This window comes from Photinus pyralis, unplaced genomic scaffold (assembly GCF_008802855.1).
Source record: "Photinus pyralis isolate 1611_PpyrPB1 unplaced genomic scaffold, Ppyr1.3 Ppyr1.4_LG9, whole genome shotgun sequence".
NCBI classification, from domain to species: Eukaryota; Metazoa; Arthropoda; class Insecta; order Coleoptera; family Lampyridae; genus Photinus; species Photinus pyralis.
This window is the reverse complement of record NW_022170878.1, coordinates 18,481,131-18,502,271: the sequence shown is the minus strand read 5'-3', so window position 1 is coordinate 18,502,271 and position 21,141 is coordinate 18,481,131. Positions and strand designations below refer to the sequence as shown.

The 21,141-nt window shown below is 38.9% G+C and overlaps 2 protein-coding genes and 2 long non-coding RNA genes across 7 annotated transcripts; 2 read left to right on the top strand and 2 right to left on the bottom strand.

Annotated features, from left to right (window-relative positions):
• The first annotated feature begins 4,229 nt into the window (after window positions 1-4,229).
• On the top strand, window positions 4,230-10,772 carry LOC116180479 (phosphatidylinositol 4,5-bisphosphate 5-phosphatase A-like). Of its 3 annotated transcripts, none has more exons than XM_031500482.1 (7): window positions 4,230-4,406; window positions 4,458-4,803; window positions 4,854-5,029; window positions 9,245-9,475; window positions 9,523-9,676; window positions 9,762-9,899; window positions 10,229-10,772. In XM_031500482.1, the coding sequence occupies exons 1-7, from the start codon at window positions 4,393-4,395 to the stop codon at window positions 10,478-10,480; spliced, it is 1,311 nt and encodes a 436-aa protein (XP_031356342.1). In that variant the 5' UTR covers window positions 4,230-4,392; the 3' UTR covers window positions 10,481-10,772. The 3 variants fall into 3 exon arrangements, with proteins under 3 accessions (XP_031356342.1, XP_031356340.1, XP_031356341.1); XM_031500480.1 differs by having other exon boundaries at window positions 9,729-9,899; XM_031500481.1 differs by having other exon boundaries at window positions 4,230-4,410; window positions 9,729-9,899.
• Window positions 5,036-9,181, top strand: LOC116180480. Its single transcript, XR_004147132.1, has 2 exons — window positions 5,036-8,998; window positions 9,051-9,181. It is a non-coding gene; the product is annotated as an uncharacterized LOC116180480 (long non-coding RNA).
• Window positions 10,773-13,535: 2,763 nt separating the features above from the next.
• Window positions 13,536-14,252, bottom strand: LOC116179960. The gene is made up of 3 exons (XR_004147072.1): window positions 13,969-14,252; window positions 13,777-13,920; window positions 13,536-13,728 (listed from the first exon to the last, which is right to left on the bottom strand). It is a non-coding gene; the product is annotated as an uncharacterized LOC116179960 (long non-coding RNA).
• A 6,165-nt stretch (window positions 14,253-20,417) lies between these two features.
• On the bottom strand, window positions 20,418-21,068 carry LOC116181096. 2 transcript variants are annotated; one of them, XM_031501363.1, is made up of 3 exons: window positions 20,908-21,068; window positions 20,716-20,859; window positions 20,418-20,667 (listed from the first exon to the last, which is right to left on the bottom strand). In XM_031501363.1, exons 1-3 carry the CDS (start codon window positions 20,975-20,977, stop codon window positions 20,444-20,446), a joined length of 438 nt encoding a protein of 145 aa, XP_031357223.1. In that variant the 5' UTR covers window positions 20,978-21,068; the 3' UTR covers window positions 20,418-20,443. The 2 variants fall into 2 exon arrangements, with proteins under 2 accessions (XP_031357223.1, XP_031357224.1); XM_031501364.1 differs by having other exon boundaries at window positions 20,716-20,856; window positions 20,908-21,062.
• Window positions 21,069-21,141: the final 73 nt, after the last annotated feature.

Here is a 21,141-nt window from a genome sequence, read left to right as displayed (position 1 = left end):
GATACTCTAATAAGGCTCTAAGAGCTTTTGAGAGGCCTTAAGAATTTAATTTTTAAGAGTAGGTACATTTTAGAGTCTTTAACAGTCTATTAGAGCCTTAAGGGTCTCGAGCAGTTTCCAAGAGCTTTTAAATTCGTTTAAAGCCTTTTAAACATTCTTCATACAAGGTGTTTAGAACATTTAAGATGTATTTAGGTTTTCATGACCTTTAAAACTCTCAGTCTTAGAGTATTAAGTGGCAGACTCTTGAAAAGCCTTCAAGATCTTTAAAGAGCTCACGAGTTCTACAATATTTAGAGTTTTCAGTGTTTAACATAACAAACTATAAGTCTTCAGAAGCTGTGCCTTTAAGGGATTATAACAGTCAGTTCCTAAAAAGATTCTCCAAAAGCCTGGTCTGTTTTTTAACCGTCCCCCTCCTCCGGCACTTCAATACTGCATCCCTTTGCCCTTACCACTTCTTTGCACTCATATAGCATGTGCTCTATATCCTCCTCTTACTCTGAACAGACTCTACATTTCCTTTCTTCTTTCTTTCTCCACTTATCCTTCTCTTTCTCCTCATCTCCGCATCTGAGCCTCGCCAATTATCTTACTATTGTTTCTTCTCTGCCATAAGTACTTCGGCAACAACTGCCCTTACTTTCCTTGTCCGTTTTGTCTTCGTGAGCTCTCTTCTTCGCCCTCTGTTACTCAACTTGTGTATCAATGTTCCTTTTAGCTCATCTTCCATCCTTTCCTGCTTTCGACCTCAATCCGTCCGTATCCATTTCCATCGTGTTTTTTTTTCTGTGTTCTTTCCACATTTCTTTTGTGTTCATCAATCACTCTCACTTTTTCACCCCTTTTTCAGCATCTCACTCCTGATTTTCTCTGTCCTTTGCACCTCTTTGCAATTACATAACATGAAAAAAATGTGAAGAGGAAGAAGAGAACATTCTTCCTCTTCACTTTTTCACCCCAGAGGAAGAATGTTCTCTTCTTCCTCTTCACACTTTCTAAATTTTTTTCATTTTCTACTCTCTATTTCTGTCTACTCTATTTGCGTTCATCCTCGTTATCAAGCATTCTGTTACAAATTCGCTCTTTTTCACTTCTTCCCTCGAAAACTCACTGCACTGCATCCCGATGCTACCCTTATTTTCTCCATTATTGTTTCTTCCTCAAATATACAATTTGGCGTCTTTCCGTTTATCCCTAATACCTATTTATAAGACATTCTTTGTATTCCATATAGTTCATTCCATTCTTTCCACCCTCATATCTCCATTTCCTAAATGAGCAGCCCTCTCACCATTGCATCAAACAGGTATTTTCTTGTTCTGGAATTGTTCTTGAAACCCCTCTCTTCTAATTCGCACACCTGTCTTATCGTCCCCGCCCCTTTTTCCGTAGTTTTTTTATTTGCGCAATTATATTATTTTATTATTATATTATTTATTATTATTTTATTTCTTTGTATATGGTACTCTAAATATTTAATTTCTCCAACCTCTTTTATTTTTTCCTGTCTCCATTTTCATTCCCTTTTTCTCCCACCTCTCTTCCCATACCTTCCAATGCCTCTCCATTCTTCCCAGAATTTTTTAAAAGTATTCTACCTCTGTTGCCATTATTACTGCGTCGTCCGCCTATGCCAGGGACCATATCTTTCTTCTACGATTCCTCTACATTGACCCTGCCTCACTAATACGCTTTTCATGTCATTTTGTAGAGATTAAATAAGGTTGGGCTAATCGAGCATCCCCGTCTTACTTCTTTTTTATATGTCCAAAACACTTCCACCTCCTTCCCTTCTCTTCTTACCTTCAACCCTGTTTTTTGATATAGGTCCTTGATTCTGTCCCTGTCTATTTTCCCATCTAGGGAATGCAATCCCGCAGCAAAATCTCAATCCCGGTACTTGCGGGATTGCTAGATGTTAATCCCGCGGGATCCCGGTATTTGCGGGATTGGCAACTAAGCTATTCTGTGCGGTTAACTTCTGCATTAAAATAAGTCGCTAATTATCACAATATTTAACAAAAAAGTACCTTCGGCCTAACTTAGAACTCAAAAAAACCTCACCTGTAAAGCACAAAAAGGTGAACTTTTAAAGTGCCTCAAAAATTACTCAACTCTCTCGAACGTTACTTTTAAGTCCATGAAAGCACATTTTTCCAATTCCTTTCCACCAATCTGTGTAATACATATACACCGTCCCCTCCCTTTTCTGAAGCCCATCTGTTTCTTCCAATACTCTTTTCCATATCGCTTTCTAATCTTTGATTCATTGCGTCTTATTGTGTTTCTTCTTAATTTTCAATGCAATTTTTTATCACGTCCTTTGTAAATCGGCACGATTACCCCTTCCTTCCTTATCTTGTTTAATAGATTCCTTATCTTTTCTTTGATACTATCTGTGGCGGAAATCCAAGCCTCATTTCCTATTTCATCCATCCCAGCAGTTTTTCCCTTCCTTCTTCAGTCAGTCTCGCAATTTCTTTTCTTTGATACCTCGTCTCCTTCGCCCTCTTCTCTCCTTGCCTTAATAAAATGTAGATTCCAGTCCTCTAGTGTATTTCTCTCCCACTCGTTCTATTGGTCTCTTTTCCTCAGTTAGCATCTTCCATAAGTCCTTCTCTGTTTTTATTTTCCTGATACATTCTTCGTATTCTTTCGTTTTCCTTAGAAGTGAGAAAAATATCGCTACTTTGGTTACCTATATGAAGAGCATCAGTTTTCAGAAGTTGGGCCTTGTAACAATCAGTTTCTAAAAAGTTTTTCAAAAATACTTGTCTGAAAGTATTACTTAACAGTTAACACCATCATTGATATAAACTAAAACATAATAGCGGACCAAAAACTGAGCCCTGCGACACACCAGCCTGAAGAACCAGCAAAAACGAGAAAGATTACGCTACTTTAATTAAACACTGTGACTAAAATTTAAAAAAATATAGCGAAGACTGTAGTAGAGCGACCAGAAATGAGAAAAATTCATCCTACTTTGATTATATTAAAAGATTCAGTAGACACTATTAGAAAATATAGCAAAGACTATAGACTTGGCTCTAAACTTCATTAGATTAAAAAATTTGCTGTGGCTAGCACAGATCCCCCCCCCCCGCACACCTGCGCATGCGCAATTCTGCCCAAAATTTTTTTAGTTTTCCCTTTCAAGGGAGTATCCATAGCTGCCGTAGGGGGTTCTTATCATTGCCCCCGTAATTCCAAAGTGTGGTGTCACACTATGCGTTTTTACCGCTCCCGCTAAAACGCTCCTGTTTGACGGGATGATAATATCACACGTTATTAAATGGTACCAGTCACATATATGCGTTTTCGCCGCACCAACCGGATGCAACCGCATCCTGCTGCCGCTGCGCAGGTTGACATGACAACCACAATGACATGAAACCACGTGTTGTTGTACGTTGGTTGTCATCAGTTGTCACACTGAGCGTTGCAACCGGGTGTTTTGTTAGGTTTACAATGTTTGATGTCGGTGTATTCATCGAGTGCGTGCATGCAAAAACTGCACTGTGGGAAAAACAATCTAAAGAGTATGTAGATAAAAACTGTAGGGAGAAATCATGGGTAGAAATTGAATTTTTGGACATTCGGTAATATACAAAAAATTTTTTCTTGTTCATTCGAATTTTTTCATAAAACTTCGCGAACCTATTATTAGATTCTCTTCCTGAATTAAAAGGATCAGTCCAATATTGACGATATATCTGCTTTCGCAATAGCCCCTCCGCCTCAAGCGCACAAACCATCTTTAACAATAATTGAGACATGACACTACTTAGACTGCCAAAATGCAAAAACGCATCTCGTTAAACCGGAATAGTGTGACAAGTAGATCTCATCCTGTCAAACCGCATCCGTTTTAGCGGGAGCGGTAAAAACGCATAGTGTGACACCACACAAAGACAACCTCTGCGTTGCACATTGCTAAGCATCTGTATGTTCTTCTGGGTGTACCTACATCCAGCGAGTCGTCTTTGGAGATGAGCCCCAGCCCCACTTCCTCTTGAATGTTCGCCTACAAACCCACAGGGACTTTTTAGCTTTGTTCGCTATTTTCTCCAGATCTGATTTGAAGGCAAGCCCTTGGTCTAACCCTGCACCATGCTTCCAGTAGCTTTTGACACTCCTGTTAGTATATAATTTGCAATGTATGTGCTTTGGTCCTTCGGTATGTTAACTGCACTATGTTTGACTGCGCATGTCACTACCAAATTTGAAGGTTGTCACTCGACCATCTGATCGAATTGCGTATTTACAAAATTATGTTGCTCTCTCTCCCATTGTCTTAATTTTAATAATTCAATGTTAACGACCAATTAAGTCTACTCAGCTCTCAGCTTCGACAAACATTCACATAATCTCCGCAAAATTGACAAAATGGACAACTTAAAGTAGGTAAACACTTGAGCTTGGACTGCAGGTTTGATCATTTTTCAATGCAGATTGTATATGGTAACGTACAACGTTGGTACAACGAGCCCCGACCAAGACTTACACGATCTCCTTTCGCTAAATCCCAATGCAAAGAATGAGAAGTCGCTACCGGACTTCTACGTTGTGTCGTTGCAGGAGGTCAAATCGAAACCGGCCAACATGCTGATGGACTCCCTCTTTAACGACTCGTGGACCAACTCGACCTGCAACATTCTCGCGGCACGCGACTACGTCAAGTTAAAGACGATCCGGCTGCAGGGATTGGTTCTGAGCGTTTACAGCCTTCGAAAACACCTGTTCAATGTGCGAGAGATCGAATCCGAGTACACGAGGACTGGCCTGTCTGGAATGTGGGTAGGAAGAGTTTACCAACGGTCCGATGGACTTTAAGCTTTCGTTTCTAGGGCAATAAGGGTGCGGTTAGTGTACGATTGGGCGCGTACGGCTGCTCGCTGTGCTTCGTCAACTCGCATCTCGCGGCGCACGATGAGGGATTAGACGACCGTGTCGAGGATTACAACGCGATCATCAAGGATCAGGAGTTTCACGTGCCCGAACACACGGAAATTTTCTTTCACGAGTAAGTAGAACTACTGTGACTTATAGAGACAGTGGTGACAATAGGAGCCCAGTTGCAATGTTACATCGAAAATAGAAATTAGAAATAGGCAACACACAATACACATATGACATGTGTTGTGTACACTATAATACAATATTATATATACAGGGTTGCCAGATGTCAGGCATTCAGCCGGAGTCTCCGGTTTTACCTCGTGCTCTCCGGCCCCCGGGCAGACGCGACTATAACTCCGGTAGAACAATAAATTTTAATACTTTTCAAATAGGTCAAACGATTCCTTTTTACCCACCTAATAACACCTTAATTTTTAAATATGACAAAATCACAAATAGGATTTCTATGATTTTGTATTAAAAAACAAAAAACACTTGCAAGAAAATCAGAAAAATATGTTTAACTTTCTTGTTTTGACTATTTGTGTGTAAACAGCGATGTTGATGTTTATGTTTCATTTATTAAGTTAAGTGCACTGTATTTACCCTTATATTACTTATATTGCAAGAATGTATAGTTTGTTTTATTTGTTTACTTATACCAATTTGAAATAAAAAAATTCTTAAATTTGGAGGGGGGGGGGGGTTGGTTCGCAATGTAGATTTATGTTTCTTATGCAGCTTATGTCCGGCAGACGGCCATACGCAATCTGGCAACCCTGTATATATACTTGAAGTAATATGCTGATCTCCACAAACAATAAGTCACAGTAAGTAGAACCACTCGTGTGGTTCTTGAAGTAGCAAAAACGCTTTAATAAATCATGTGTTTCTATAGCAAGGTCATCATCACCAGTAAACAACTAAAACTTTAAAGAGTTTTGAATGGTCTAATATGCCTCTCTCATCAGTCATCACTATTCATTATGAATCTTTATTTTACCAAAGTCTTAAACTTTCATAACAATCCATGTCACTCTTACTATTTACTTGCTTAACTGCATAGCATATTGCAAAAGTCAGATCTACACATGCGCAGACTGTTTAAATTCAATTTTCTTAGAGATATTTCTTTGGAAATTTTAACAAACTCAGCGTATATAGTGACAGTCAAATCCGCGGGGTTGGGTTGGATAGTACCAAGGTACCAAAAAAAAAATTTTGAAATTTTAACTACAGATGCTGAAACTCGGGACGTGAACTGTCAATAAAAACCCTTCAAAATAAAGTATCACATGATACCATTAAAAAAATTCAAAATGGCAGAATCGCCATCGCCACCTTGGAAGTTGTAACGGTCAATTTTAATAAGAATAATAATATATAATTGAAGGCTAAGAACATTAAAATTCATCGAAATGTCAAAAGGTAGTATTTTATACCTCTCCTCCCCCCTTTTGAATATTTACCCAAACGTTATAGCGAAAACATAGCAGACCCGTTTATTCGCTTATATAAATACACCGACGTTTTGTTAGCAAACACTGTTTATTATTGTTTTATTATTTGCCAATTTTTTTAGTAGTTGGGTTGTGGGGTCGGAATAATCCAAAAAAGCTCAAAAAAGCACTACTTAATTGATAATCTCTTTTATAGTTAAGCGTAAGGTACAGGTTGGTAGAAGTGCTTCCCATTTCTAGGCTTCGCTAGCGTGGGTTTAAGGTGCAACACGATTATTTGAACGTTCACTTTGTTTACGTTTGTTAGAGGAACATACCATCAAAATTGCAATCAAATTATTCCACAAACAAGAAAGTTAACTATTGAGCATGCGTAGTACGGTTTTTTGGCACATTCAGTACGCAGTACGATTTTTCAATGTTAAGTGCGCGGTTAGGTTAGGCCGAGACCTTTCCGAAGACACTCTACACCCCTAGTTACGACGCTCCGTTCTTGAGATATCGCGGTTGGGGTGTTTGCGGTAGGTGTCAAATTTCAAATCGCTATATCTTCGTTGTTTAGCGTCCGCTCTCGTCCCAATTTTGTATTCAGAGGTTTAGGCACTCTGGGTTTGAATCTCCATTCGGAACTCCGACCCTTCCATCGGTTAGGTTATGTTGAGAGCTTTCCAAAGACACCAATGAATTCTTACCTACAGTGCTCCGCTCCGCTTTGGATTGAATTGCTTTATAACTAAGAAAGTTGCGTTTTGCGTATGCGCAGTACGTATTTAAAGGTAATTCGATTCTAAAACGTGGTCTATCGATAACGCTATTAAACATACAACCAAACTAAAGCGGTAAATGTGAAATACAGGGATGGACCACCCATCAGAAGATTAAACAAAACCTGGCCTGCTGACCTACCCCCGTAACACTAAGTGATAGTGAACTATAAGGTGAATTGTCAGTGGACACTTCCTCTTCCAAGTCAAAGTCATATATCACATTTACTTAATACTCTAAATGAAGTAGATTGTAAATTTGCAATAAAGATTAAAAAAAAAAAATGTGAAATGTTCTTACCATAAGTACAATGGAAATAATCGCTAAATTACATTAGCACTTGACGTTACATTGTCACGTCTATCGCCAACTGACATAGGTTTGAAGAATGTGAAATCTCAACTGCTTCTTAACGTTTAAAAGGACTTTCCGAATGTATGTCCTCAAAGTTGTGGCACTCATCGGGTTAGGTTTGCGTCCGCAGTGGCGTAACTAGGTAGGTGCCAAAGGTACTCTGAATGGGGGGGGCGCGCCGGAGGCGCTGAAGCACCGAGGGCACTAAGTCATGATGGGCAGTACGTGGTGTACCGTATAGGCCAGTCATAAAAGACAAGAACGGCGGTTAAATTCTAATACTTTGCTAAAGTCGACTACAGGGTGCACCGAAATGTAATTAAAACTAAATTTACGCTCCTTTAGGATGAACCGAACATTGTTAAAAAGTAAAAAAATTATCAAAGTCTTTGTGTGAGATGTAAGGGATTTCAGCGCATTTTGTGTGGCAGATCAGTACTTTTATTAACCACAATCAATAAGATTTTGTCGGGGGGCCCATATTCCCTTTGTCGGTACCCACCTCCGACATCCCGTTCGCCCGGAATTCGCGTTTGAAGTTTTGACTCCACCGTTAGTAAGATCTTGTCGAGAGCTACCACACTCCCATTGTCGGTACCCGCTTCCGACGCCCCCACAGAAGGCAGATGTATACACAGTTTGAATCAAAACACTTGTACCACGCTATCTTAAGTGCCTCAATATGAATGGCGACTGTGTTGAAAAATAGCCTAAGAGTGTAGCTTCCAAATGTATATAATAAAAGTTGTTTATTACACTTTCTTAATTTTTTATTTCAAAACGTCTGTTAGTTTCTGGATGGCCCTTGTAGTACAAAGTTACAGCGGTAGGAAAAGGCTGCAGATTTAAAATAATAATAATCTTTATTTGTGATCTATACAATAGTCTGTATTAGTGTAACCAGCATTTGCACGCAATCATTTCTACGACCTGTGTCCCATGCCATAGTTAAATTCGACGCGATAATTGGAAACACTATAAATAAATGTACTTTTATTCTTCATTCAGTGAAAGATTTCGTTATTCAAAGCATCTTTCTAAAATTTAAGTATGCAAAATTTGTGTGTAAATTCGAAAGGGTGCAGTGCTGTTAAAATTTCGTGTAAAGTTTCTCTCAAAAATGTACCGTGTTTTATTAATTTGAGCGCAATGGTAACTGATTAGACGCCAAAATCTGGTAGGGCGCCAAAACCTGCTCCGGCACCGCTTCGAAAAATACCTAGTTACGCCACTGTGCGTCCGTAACGATATCGATTGTCAGGAGGGTACAATTGGGAGGTGCACCGGCATCGCGACGGTTTCGACGGTGGTTGGCCGTGCTATTCCGTCAGCCAAAACGAGATTCGCGTTCTTGGTGTAAAGGTGAAATTCGCGGCGGCGCGGAGGATTTGAACAGCGCGTGATCGCTGGCACTCGGGTTTTCACGACATTTGGGACATTAGTGTCAGACGACCCCGGGGTTCCGCATCTGAAACACGTCTTTTTTGCAGGCGTTAATTATTTAAAAAGGATAGGTAGGGATCGCTCGAGAGAAAGTTTTGAATTAATTCGGTTTTGGGCCAACAGGGCGATCATCAGTACAGATCCGTACACCATTTTTTTCGAGGAGTGTCAATCCCCCTTAATGCGCAAACTGGCAGCATGTGATTCTCCTCGAAACGATAGGATTGTTAAAAAGTTTAGAGCTTGGGATCCAATGCGCTATTGAACCGCATTAAAGTCTGTGTTACTTCACGAGTAATGAATGTGACTTTGTGCAGTTACGTATTTTGGATGGGCGACTTAAACTTTCGTCTGATGGAGCAGTACGAAATGGCGCCGGACGAGATCGAGCGTCTCATTAAGAAGGGCGAGTTGGAGAAGCTTTTCGCATACGATCAGTTGCGGCACGTGATGTCCACGGGTAAGGCTTTTAGTGAGCTGACGGAGGCCGACCCGAAATTCGCACCTACCTTCAAGTTTGGCGTAGGAAGCGACGATTACGATCACAAGTAAGTGACATGTCGCAGTGGGGCGGCTTTGAAACTGACGGTTTAAGGAGACGCCCGGCTTGGACGGATCGTATCCTGTACAAGGTGAACTCGAACAATTATGAGAACGTCACCTTAAAACTTGAACAGAAATCGTACGTGTGTCACGGACAGTACACGGTCAGCGATCATCGACCAGTGTCCGCTGAATTCGTGATAAAGGTAAGTTTACTAGGATTCCCGGGCCCCCATCGATAAAGGGGCTTATTGTTAGATTCCCGACTTAAATGTACGTGTGGATGCGCAGGTATTCTCTGAAAACCTGGACGAGTCTGTGCAGTTTGAAAAGATACCCGTTTGGTATCTGGATGAAGAGAACATCGCAACTTACAAATTCACGAAGGATACGCTTAAGAATAAAGATGATTGGATTGGCGTCTTTAGGGTAAAGGCGCTTTCTTATGCAAGTTGATGTTTCTGCCAAACTGATTTGCCTTTAATTTTAAGTTTTGTTTACCTGGTAAGACAAGCTTATTTAAAGCATTCTTAACGGCGCGGTTTGAAGAACATGTAAACGTTTGTTTATGAACCCAGTACATTTTGAGGCTCTTGTTGATTTGGACAAACCGGAGGGAGACGATTTTTCGCTTGCCGCTTGAAATACCGTTTGGGATAGCTCATTTGTACCGGATTAAATTGTAGAAGCATTTCAGTTTGATAGAAACATAGCTCACCCTGTACACTGTAAAAAATCACTTGAGCTTCATCTTACAGGAGAACTTCAACGCTTTGGACGACTACGTCGTGTACGAGTACGTGAATAAATCGTCCAGTCCGTTACCGGCAAGTAAAAGTCCCCATCGCGGTACGCACCACGAAGGACTGAGGTACACGTTAACGTTCCCCGAACTTCCATTGGGGCGGTCGTGTTCGGCGGTGCAGCTGATTTATTTTAGTTTAACCGAAGATAATGTACAAACGGTTCTGGGTATTAGCGATCCGATTCCACTTAAAAAAAAGGATTAACCGGCAATAAGCTAACTCTCTAAACACCAATCTCACCTTTCCAGTATTTCTAGGCGCAGAAATGTTGCAGTTGGAAACATATTTTTTTAATGCTATTTGTCTGTACGGTACAAAGGTGTAGCTAAATATTAAACTAGGCAAATGTTTTAAGTCTTGTTAGGTGTTTCACCTTTTTAATTTATGAGAGTTTGTGGCCTATACAGCACACAGCTTTAACTATTGTTGATGCAAATATTTCCATGTTGTTGATTATATGAATGTTAGAAATAAATATAATGTTGTTAATGCACAAGTATCGTCTTTTATTTGCATAATCCAGCAAACAGCTGCTCCATTTCGCAGAATCCCGGCACTCGGCCCGTTTGTGTCCAATTTTTCCGCAAATGTAGCACTTAAACTTTCTTTTTTTCGTTCGCCATCTTCAGGTCTCCTTCAGTTTGTTTTTAGTTTCTTAATTTCTCGCCTCTTTAAAGCCATGCGTTTACATCCCTCGCGCCACATTTAACTGACATCTAGAAGTGTACACCCGCTTTACGTATTCTTTTTTGCCCTTCTTAATAACAGTTTCTTCCCCTCCCTTTTTTGCATGGTTTTCAAGCCGCTGCGAGGTTCCACCGTGTATAGGTGTACAACTTACGACGATACATACATTTTTGAGAGTTGGCAACCATGCAACTTCTAGGTGGGAAAAAGCTGCCCGCGCCATCTAAAAAGCAAGGACAGGGGTTACGTTGGGCATCTTGTCTTTAATGGCGGTCGTGAACGCGTCGCTCCATAAATGTTTGTTGTTATTTTGTGTTTTTTTTAATGCATGTAGTAATTTTTGCATTTCTTTATATCGTATTTGTGTTTTGTAGACCGCATTTTATATTTTGTGTGTGTTTGAATCTTTGTTTTTGAAATTTACTTGGTTTAACCACAATGCATAATCACATATGTGATACCGTTATGCTATTGTTTGTAATTGTTTACGTTTTTGGTGTAATGCTTGCTTAATTTATGTTTATTGATGTTGATTGGTCTTGTCCGTGAAGTAACATTCATATAAGTCTTATTCATTTTATTTTAATATGTGGAAATTACCGATTCGTTTGATTGTTGTTTGTTACTAACAATTTTCTTCGTGAATGAAGCAGTCACGGGGATGAAAAAAACTGTAGTCAAAATTGAAGTCGACACCTAATTCCGTGATTGTCTTCGACATCCAACTGTAGGCTCGAAACCCCGAAACCAGGGGCGGGCTACCTATCTTGCTGTAGCGGGATTACGCTAATCAAAGCTCTTCAGTTTAGAATCTATGTGCGATAAATGAGTGGCGATTCAATAATTTCCACATATCTTGTTTTTAGTTAAATTTACCTACAAGGCCATGTAATTTTCCATCTTGCTTTTAACAAAAGGACTTTATTGCACCAAAGATGAATCACATCCTGTGTATTTCACCCTTTCTTAGAATCTTGGTACCTGCTTACCTGACCCATAATTCCCAAAACTTGTTTTTAACGTATATGTTACATCTTGAAGTTTATCTGCTACTTTTTGTGTTGTTATAATTTTACGTTACGCATTCACATCATTACAAACAATTAATTGTACGACACAATTTGCTATTAATTTGACGGCTGGTTTTTTTTATTGGTAAGTTCTTTTTTTCCCAGCCTATTTCTATTTTTATTCGGTGAACTACCATTTTCAAAAGTTTATTTTTGCAATGTAATTTATTTCGACGTAAATTTCCGAGCTTTTACAATCATAATAATTGCGATCATTATTAAACAAACTTTTTACAATTTCAGTGTTTTATTGTGCGTTCCTTCCCTACCGTGCTTCAGGTCCAAGCGTTGTCTTCAACTAACGTAAGGGAGCCCTGCCTGTTTTATCACGTGCGACATTTCAAATTTAACCGGGATCTTGTTTAATTTTGGAGGGAATCTTCATTCGGGTGGCCATTTTTAAACGTTGTCGGATTGACTTTATTTCTGTGTTCTTGTAGTGTGAAGTTAGCGTAGAACCTGGGGGATAAGTACACTACACCGCCCAGCTCAATTTCTTCACGTATATCTACATATATTTACTTTTAATGCATCTTCCTCGCGTCTCTTTCAAGCGCCGCTTACAATTCGATTCCTCTCTTTCGTCTTCATCCCGCGATGCCGGTTTCAGACCTTTTTACACCTACTACTAGGCTCCATCAACAATGCTTCACTCTTTGTTCACACCTTACCTACGCATTTTTAAATCGCCTCCTCCATGATTACGCTTTCACTCATTCTTCCATGCTTTTTCGCTACCTACTCATTTTCATCCCCTTCGCATTCATCGGCCACATCCCTGTGTCAATCTTTCTCTACGCCTTCCTCATGCCTCTTTCGAGTTCGCTTTTTTACATCAGGTCTCCTTTGCGCCTTTTTCACACCCATTCCTTGCTACTTTCATCCTTTCGTTACACCATCTTTGCGCCTCTTCTGACCTTTTTAGCGCATTGTTGAAAAAAATACGTTATTATATTCGTTATGGCTGGCTGCCTGGCTGTCTGGCTGAGATATCAGATAGCTAGAGACTTTAAATTTTCACTAAAAGCGCTCTGCTATAGTGTAGATTTGCAGGCTCTAGTCTATTTCGAGTTAGATTACTCGTGAGATAGGTAATTTTAAACTTCGCTAATAAAATATGATCGGTATTATCAAAAATGCGCTTTAATCATGCATATGCTGATTTGAACTTGTTTTAACTTTCTTTGCATCTACGCTAATTTTTTTGTTTGAAATCGTTTTCATTTTTGGTGTAATGTTTGCTCAATTTGGGGTTATATTTTGATTAAGTAGGTACATGGTTTTAGTCTCAAATTCATTTTATATATCAATATATATCAATTGGAGAATATTTCTACTTATCGATAAATGTAAGTTAGTGGAATTTTTTGTGGTTAAAATACGGAAATGAGAATACGCGTCACACTGGACACAGCAGTCCCAATTCCGTTGGGTGTAGAAAAACAAAGACCCAGTCTTATCATTTTTTTATTTACAAATTAATAATCAAACGTTTTCATCATATCCCAATAGTTACCGTGATCATCGCGATCTTTTCTTATGACGATAATCGGATTGGAAGTGGAGTGGAGTGGTTAAATCCTGAGTCGTGTTTGAACAATGGTCCATCGGACTTGTCAATAAACGACACCAAGGAGACGTAAGTGTCCTCGTGAGGATTTGGGTAGGTTTTGGTGACCGAGTTTAGGACTTTACCTCAAAGACTGAAGGTTGCGGTACACTGGCTCCAGACGTGGTACTTACCATGAATATCCTCGCATTGAATTATTGCCGTCACCGTCTTCAAGTCAGCCGAACTGTCACTTATTTTCCTGCAACCAAATGTTTCCGCTGGACACTCGAGACCGTGACAGTTCTGAAGGTCGCTCGAGACGCGATCATCTCCTTCTGAAATTGACAACCATTAGCACCATCGCATCAAACATGCTCACTTACCGAGTATATCCCAATCTCATGGGGGTCTAGCGTTCACCAGCAGCAAACAACCCAAAAAACACAATATGGCTTTCATCGTTTATCAAGCGTTTAGGAGTACCTTTTCAGTATTACTAACATTTTCGGGCACGTTCGCCGTCATCTATGGTGGCGATAAAAACACTTCCAGGAATATCGCTTCATCAGCAAAAAAGAAAAGAAAAGAAAAAGAAAGGTTATTGATTAATCAAAATAATGCAATTCGGCTTGGCCAAGAGGTTACCAATTGAAAATCAAAGCACGGCTCTTCCGTCGTCCAGGTGCTCAAATTAAGGTCGCATGCGCCCATTCCAATCAAAGAAAACAATTCGCAACAAATAAATAAGACGTAGTTCTAGAATTTCTCAAAAAGAAGAATCATGGGTCAAGGTTTCAATACTTACAAGTTAGATAATGGAAATTACGTAGAAATTGAGTTTTCCAAAAAAAAAAGGTCTCAATTACTTGCATCTTGATACTGATAGTGCCAGATATGGCCGAGAATCTTGTAAAATCAAAAGTTATGGACTAGAAACCAATTTCGAAAGAAAATTCAAAGGGCTGTAACTTTTGAAATAGTAGCCCAATCTTGGAACTGTTTGAAATCATGGATTCTACAGGCTACATTCTATAAGAAAATTTGTTCTCCGGGTCGATCTGAGACAATTTTTGTTTCGGGCTTCAAAAAAAGGCAGTGTATAGCCTTTCTTTTTTACCAAAAATCGACTACACCAAAATTTCTCGGGAAAACACTTTTTCTTATTAATTTTATTGGTGCGTAGAATCCAAAACAATTCGTACTTTTTCGATTAGACCTCTCAATCAAAAGTTATAGGCTAGAAACCAATTTCGAAAAAAAATTCAAAGGGCTGTAACTTTTGAACTAGTAGCCCAATCTTGGAACTGTTTGAAATTATGGATTCTACAGGCCACATTCTATAAGAAAATTTTTTTTCCGGGTCGATCTGAGACAATTTTTTTTTCGGGCCTCAAAAAAAGGCAGTGTATAACCTTCCTTTTTTACCAAAAATCGACTACACCAAAATTTCTCGGGAAAACACTTTTTCTTATTAATTTTGGTGCGTAGAATCCAAAAAAATTCGTACTTTTTCGATTAGACTTCTCAATCAAAAGTTATAGACTAGAAACCAATTTCGAAAAAAAATTCAAAGGGCTGTAACTTTTGAACTAGTAGCCCAATCTTGGAACTGTTTGAAATTATGGATTCTACAGGCCACATTCTATAAGAAAATTTTTTTTCCGGGTCGATCTGAGACAATTTTTTTTTCGGGGCTCAAAAAAAGGCAGTGTATAACCTTCCTTTTTTACCAAAAATCGACTGCACCAAAATTTCTCGGGAAAACACTTTTTCTTATTAATTTTGGTGCGTAGAATCCAAAACAATTCGTACTTTTTCGATTAGAATTCTCAATCAAAAGTTATGGACTAGAAACCAATTTCGAAAGAAAATTCAAAGGGCTGTAACTTTTGAACTAGTAGCCCAATCTTGGAACTGATTGAAATTATGGATTCTACAGGCCAGATTGTATAAGAAATTTTATTTTTAAATTTTTAATATATTTGAGTGACAAGTATTTGACCTTTTAGTGTATTCGAATACCTTTGAAAGTATTCGAAATGGAATACCAGGAAAACAAGTAAAAGACGGAAAAGAGAAAAAAATCATGAATCGTGGGGCAGGTATGGTACCGAAGAGGAAAATAAGTGTAGAAGAGTTGTACATGTGACTAATTTGGTTACCTATAGTATTTTCTACCCTTGGAATTGTATCTTCATGGCAAAAAGTGTTAGTTTAGATACAAGTGTTTTTTTTTTTAATTTTCTGTACAGAGTGAGTCAACGATTGCCCGGAGTAACTTAATGCTTTGAAGATGAGTGCTTTAGTATTATGATATGGTGGAATATTCTCCACATCTTAAAAATATTTGAAATTATACAGGGTGCGCCCACAAAGTAGGCCGCTCAAATGGTACATTTTTTTAAATAGAACCCCCTGTATTTGAATGCATTTTTGAATTCTACGTGTTATTGTACGTCTTTTTTATTATATGGTTAATATCCGAAAAGCTAGTAGTTTTAAAGATAATTCGATTTGTAAGAAAAATTGGGCATTTGCAAGCGTCAGTATGTATTGTCAAAATGACTACTTAAATTTTGATTCACTTCCACCCGCTTTTTGCAGACCTAGCACTGAATCCATCATTCATCCTAATCCCTTTTTCACGTCGCATTTACGTCCTTTCTTTATTCTCCAAACACATTTCTCACACCCTCCTTGCTTTCTTTACCAACCCTCACTTTTCATTTTGCTTACAATAAAAGACCGTAAGTATAGTGCGAAGTGAGTAACGTTTTCGAAAAAAAATTATTATCACGAAACTGTCGGGATCCAAAGTGCAAAACATTTGGTTGCGCTACATTTGAAGTGGCAAGTTACAATAAAAAAAACCAGTTTATTAATAGAAGTCGTGCACCTACTTAGATTATACAAGGTGTTAATAACATAAATAAACGGCAACCGGTAAAAAGGTTAAAGACAATTAATTCGTGCTTTTGTTGGCTTTCAAATCTCTAAGTTATTAGGGAAATTTTGGATGTTTGCATACTGTCGAGCATTGGGAACCATTCTAGTAAATAAACCAAATTGGAACTAGTAAACTGCGAGGAACGGCTCCGAGCCGGATTCAGATTCGTCAATCATCTTGCGAGATTCACTTTGAACGAGTAACCAAATACATTTCACCTCATTTCAGCTCATCGATAAATGTAAGTTAATTGAATTTTTTGTGCTTGGAATACCGAAGCCATATAAATCCACCCCCACCACCTATTCCTCACATCACACTGGATAGGTCACAGAAGGCTTAATTGTTATAAATGTTTGGAACATCCAAGGATCAATTCAGCTATCTCTTTCAACAATTCTCTTTAGTTCCACGGGTAACTTGTGACGTAAGCGACTACTAGAATTAGGATGTTTATGTAGATTGACAGATAATTTTGATTAACGTATGTATTTCACACATTACATATTTAACTCTTAATACGCTTTTATTTAATATCTACGTTCATTATTCTACATGGTGGCAGCATGAGTCGTAAGAAAAATAAGAAGAATATTGATGAATCATTTGGTGAATTACAAGATAATTCATCGGTCGGCCGTCGACACATCACGTTTCAACCACCGGCTCAATTTGACTTCCAGTGCCCAGAAAAATGGGAAAAATGGTTTAAAAGATTCGAAAGATACCGGATGGCATCGGGGCGATATGGCATGTTTACGGCAGATTTAGAATTTAATGGTCAGAAAGTGAAAGAAAAAATATATGTAATTCCTGGTTTAAGTGAACCTTTGCTCGGAATTACAGCCATAAAATCTCTTAACCTAATCACAGTTCGAAAATCGTATGAATCAGGCAATATTCAATCAATCGCCTTAGATAAAGTTGTACAAGAGTATCCCCAGCTTTTTATGGGATTAGGTAACATTCCAGGAGAATACAAAATTGAACTAATTGATGATGCTAAACCATATTCAGTTAGAGCCCCTCGGAATATTTCAATTCCTCTCCGTCCTAAAGTAGCAGCAGAGTTGCAAAGAATGTTAAAGATAGGAGTAATAGAAACAATCGAAGAGCCTACTGATTGGTGTGCACCTATTGTCCCAGTCATTAAGCAAAACGGTAGTTTACGATTATGTGTAGACTATACAGATTTGAATAAGAATGTGAAACGCCCAAAAATCATATTACCAGATGTTGAAGAAACCTTGGGCCAGATTGGAAGCTCTAGAATATTTTCAAAATTGGATGCGCAATCTGGGTTTTGGCAGATAAAAATGTCACCTGATACTGCTAAATTAACAACATTTATTACACCATTTGGAAGATTTTTCTTTAAACGTCTACCTTTTGGAATCACATCAGCCCCAGAATTTTTTTCTGCTCAAATATCTAAACTATTGGAGGGACTAGAGGGAGTCTTATGTCATATGGATGACTTACTTATTCATGGGAAGACGCCAGAAGAACATGATTATCGATTAACTCAAGTTTTGAATAGACTGAAAGATGCTAATGTAGTTTTAAACAAAGAAAAATGCTCTTTTTCACAAACATCAGTGAAATTTCTGGGTAATATAATTGATTCTCAAGGAATAAGGGTTGATCCTGATCGTGTGCGAGCCTTAGAGGATTTACCTACTCCAAAAGACATATCAGGAATTCGTCGTTTGAATGGCATGCTAAATCAACTTAACAAGTTCGTTCCAAACCTTGCAGGGAAAACGGAGGCTTTTCGTGAACTTACGAAGAAAAATAGAAAGTTTTGTTGGACCCAAGATCATCAGAAAATTCTTTCAGAAATAATTGAATTAGTTAAGAAATCAATTTGTTTGACACGGTATGATGTAACAGCAAAAGCAACTGTTATGGCTGATGCATCAGCTTACGGACTTGGCGCAATTTTACTACAGAATGAACATGATAAACTGCGAATTGTAATGTGCGCATCTAGATCACTTCAATCGGCTGAAAAAAGGTATGCCCAAATAGAAAAAGAAGCTCTTGCAATCGCTTGGGCAGCGGAAAAATTCTCTAAATTTCTAATGGGGAAGAAGTTCACAATTCTAACCGACCATAAACCCCTTGTTCCATTATTAGGCAGTAAAGACCTGGATAGCATACCTATACGAATTCAACGATTTAAGATGAGGCTAATGAAATTCGATTACACCATTGAGCACATTCCAGGAAAAGAAATGTTTACAGCAGATACTTTGAGCCGAGCACCTCTTCCTGATTCGGAGGATGATTTCACTGCAAAAGTCGAAGCTCATTTCTTCGGGATTCCCAACAACTCCATCCAGACTCGAGGAAATTAAAAACGCCCAAAGTCAGAATCGTGAATGTCAACTGTTAGTCGAGTATGTTGAGAACGGTTGGCCAGATCACAAAAAGAATGTACAGGAGTTGATGAAGCGATGGTTCGCATTTCGTAATGGTATCACAATTATTGATGGTCTAGTCTGCTACAATGAAAGAATGATTATACCAGCAGAGCTACGTGAAGAAATAAAGGAAAAACTGCATGACGGTCATTTCGGGATAAACCGTACACTCCTGAGGGCTAAACAATCTGTTTTTTGGCCAGGTATCACTGAAGAATTAAGTAATGTGGTAGAAAATTGTAACATTTGCGCCAAGCATAGACGCCAATATACCGAGAAGATGATCCCTTCTCCTACTCCTTTGTACCCATGGCAAAAAATAGCTGTAGATTATTTCGAATTCCAAAAATGTACTTATCTGGCTGTGGTGGACTACTATTCAAGGTATTTGGATATTATCAATGTCACAACTATGTCTGTGACAGAACTAATAAAAAAAATGAAGAGTTGTTTTGCCCGCTTTGGGATTCCAGAAGTCGTAGTCTCCGACTCTGGATCCCAATTTACAAGCGAAGAATGGAAAACATTTGCAAAAAAATTATGATTTCAAGATTGTGACGAGCAGCCCCTTATATCATCAGTCGAATGGAGAAGCGGAGCGATCAGTCCAAACTCTCAAGAAGATTCTTTGCAAGAATAAGGATCCCACTCTCGCCTTGCTAGAATATAGGGCCACTCCCGGGCTTTCTGGATACAGCCCAGCAGAACTCCTGATGGGAAGGAAGTTGCGCACTCGGATTCCTCTCCTGACCAAAGAACTTATTCCAAAAATCGTGAACCATAAACAATTTTGTGAGTGGGACAAGTGCTATCGTAGTGAACAGGCAGAATACTTCGACCAACGTCATCGATCGAAAGAAGAAGTCCCTCTTGAGATTGGTTCCTCAGTATTCATCCCTGATAGGCAAGAAGAGGGAACAATTGTAGAGAACGTAGTTCCGAGATCCTATACCGTAGTTACAAAGGAAGGATTATATCGTCGAAATAAAACTATGTTGAGACCACTTTCTTCTTCGGATAACCCTACATCAACAATTTCCTCTAGACGCGCTATCAAAGCACCACAAAGACTAAACTTGTGATTATGATGAAAAGGGAAACCCGGGAAGAGGAGATGTCACGTAAGCGACTACTAGAATTAGAATGTTTATGTAGATTGACAGATAATTTTGATTAACGTATGTATTTCACACATTACATATTTAACTCTTAATACGCTTTTATTTAATATCTACGTTCATTATTCTACATAACTAACGACAATAGCTAGGTGTGTTATAGTTCTTGTTATATTGTTACTACTCAAATGGAAATGATGGCAAATTATATGATCTGTGAATACAGCTATCAAAGTTACCTACTAGTTTAGGCAAAATCGATACTGACTAATCAAAAAATGCCGGAACCAGGAAATTGATAAGCATGCTCCAATTCTGTTGGTTGTAGAAAAACAAAGACCCAGTCTTATCATTTTTTATTTACAAATTAATCATCAAATGTTTCCACCATATCCCAATGGTTACCGTGCCCATCACGATCTTTGTTATAGCGATAATCGGGTTGCAGGTTTGTGGAGTGCATAAATCCTGAGTCATGGCCGACCATTTGTCCGCCGTTCACGCTGTACTCGCCGGTAAACGAGAAACTGGAGACGTGAGTGCCTGCGTGAGGATTTGCGTAGGTTTTGGTGACCGAGTTTAGGACTTTTCCTGAAAGACTGAAGGTTGCGGTATAGTGACTACGGCAGTGGTACTTACCATGAATGTCCTCGCATTGAATTGTTGCCATCACCGTTTTGGAGTCAGCTGAAGTTTCGCTGCTTTTGCTGCAGCCAACTGTTCCCGCTGGACACTGGAGGCCGTGACAGTCCCGAATGTTACTCGAGACGTGACCATCTCCTTCTAGCATTGACAATCATTAGCACCAACGCATCAAACTTAATCACTCACCGAGTATATCCCATGAGGGTCTAGCGTCCACCAGCAGCAAACAACCCAAAAAACACAAAATGGCTCTCATCTTTATTCACCAAGCGTTCAGGCGTACCTTTTCAGTATTACTAATATTTTCGTGCACGTTCGCCGCCATTTATGGTGCCGATAAAAAAACTTCCAGGAATATCGCTTTATCAGTTATAATTATATACAAAGGTTATTGATTATGATGCTTAATTAATCAAAATA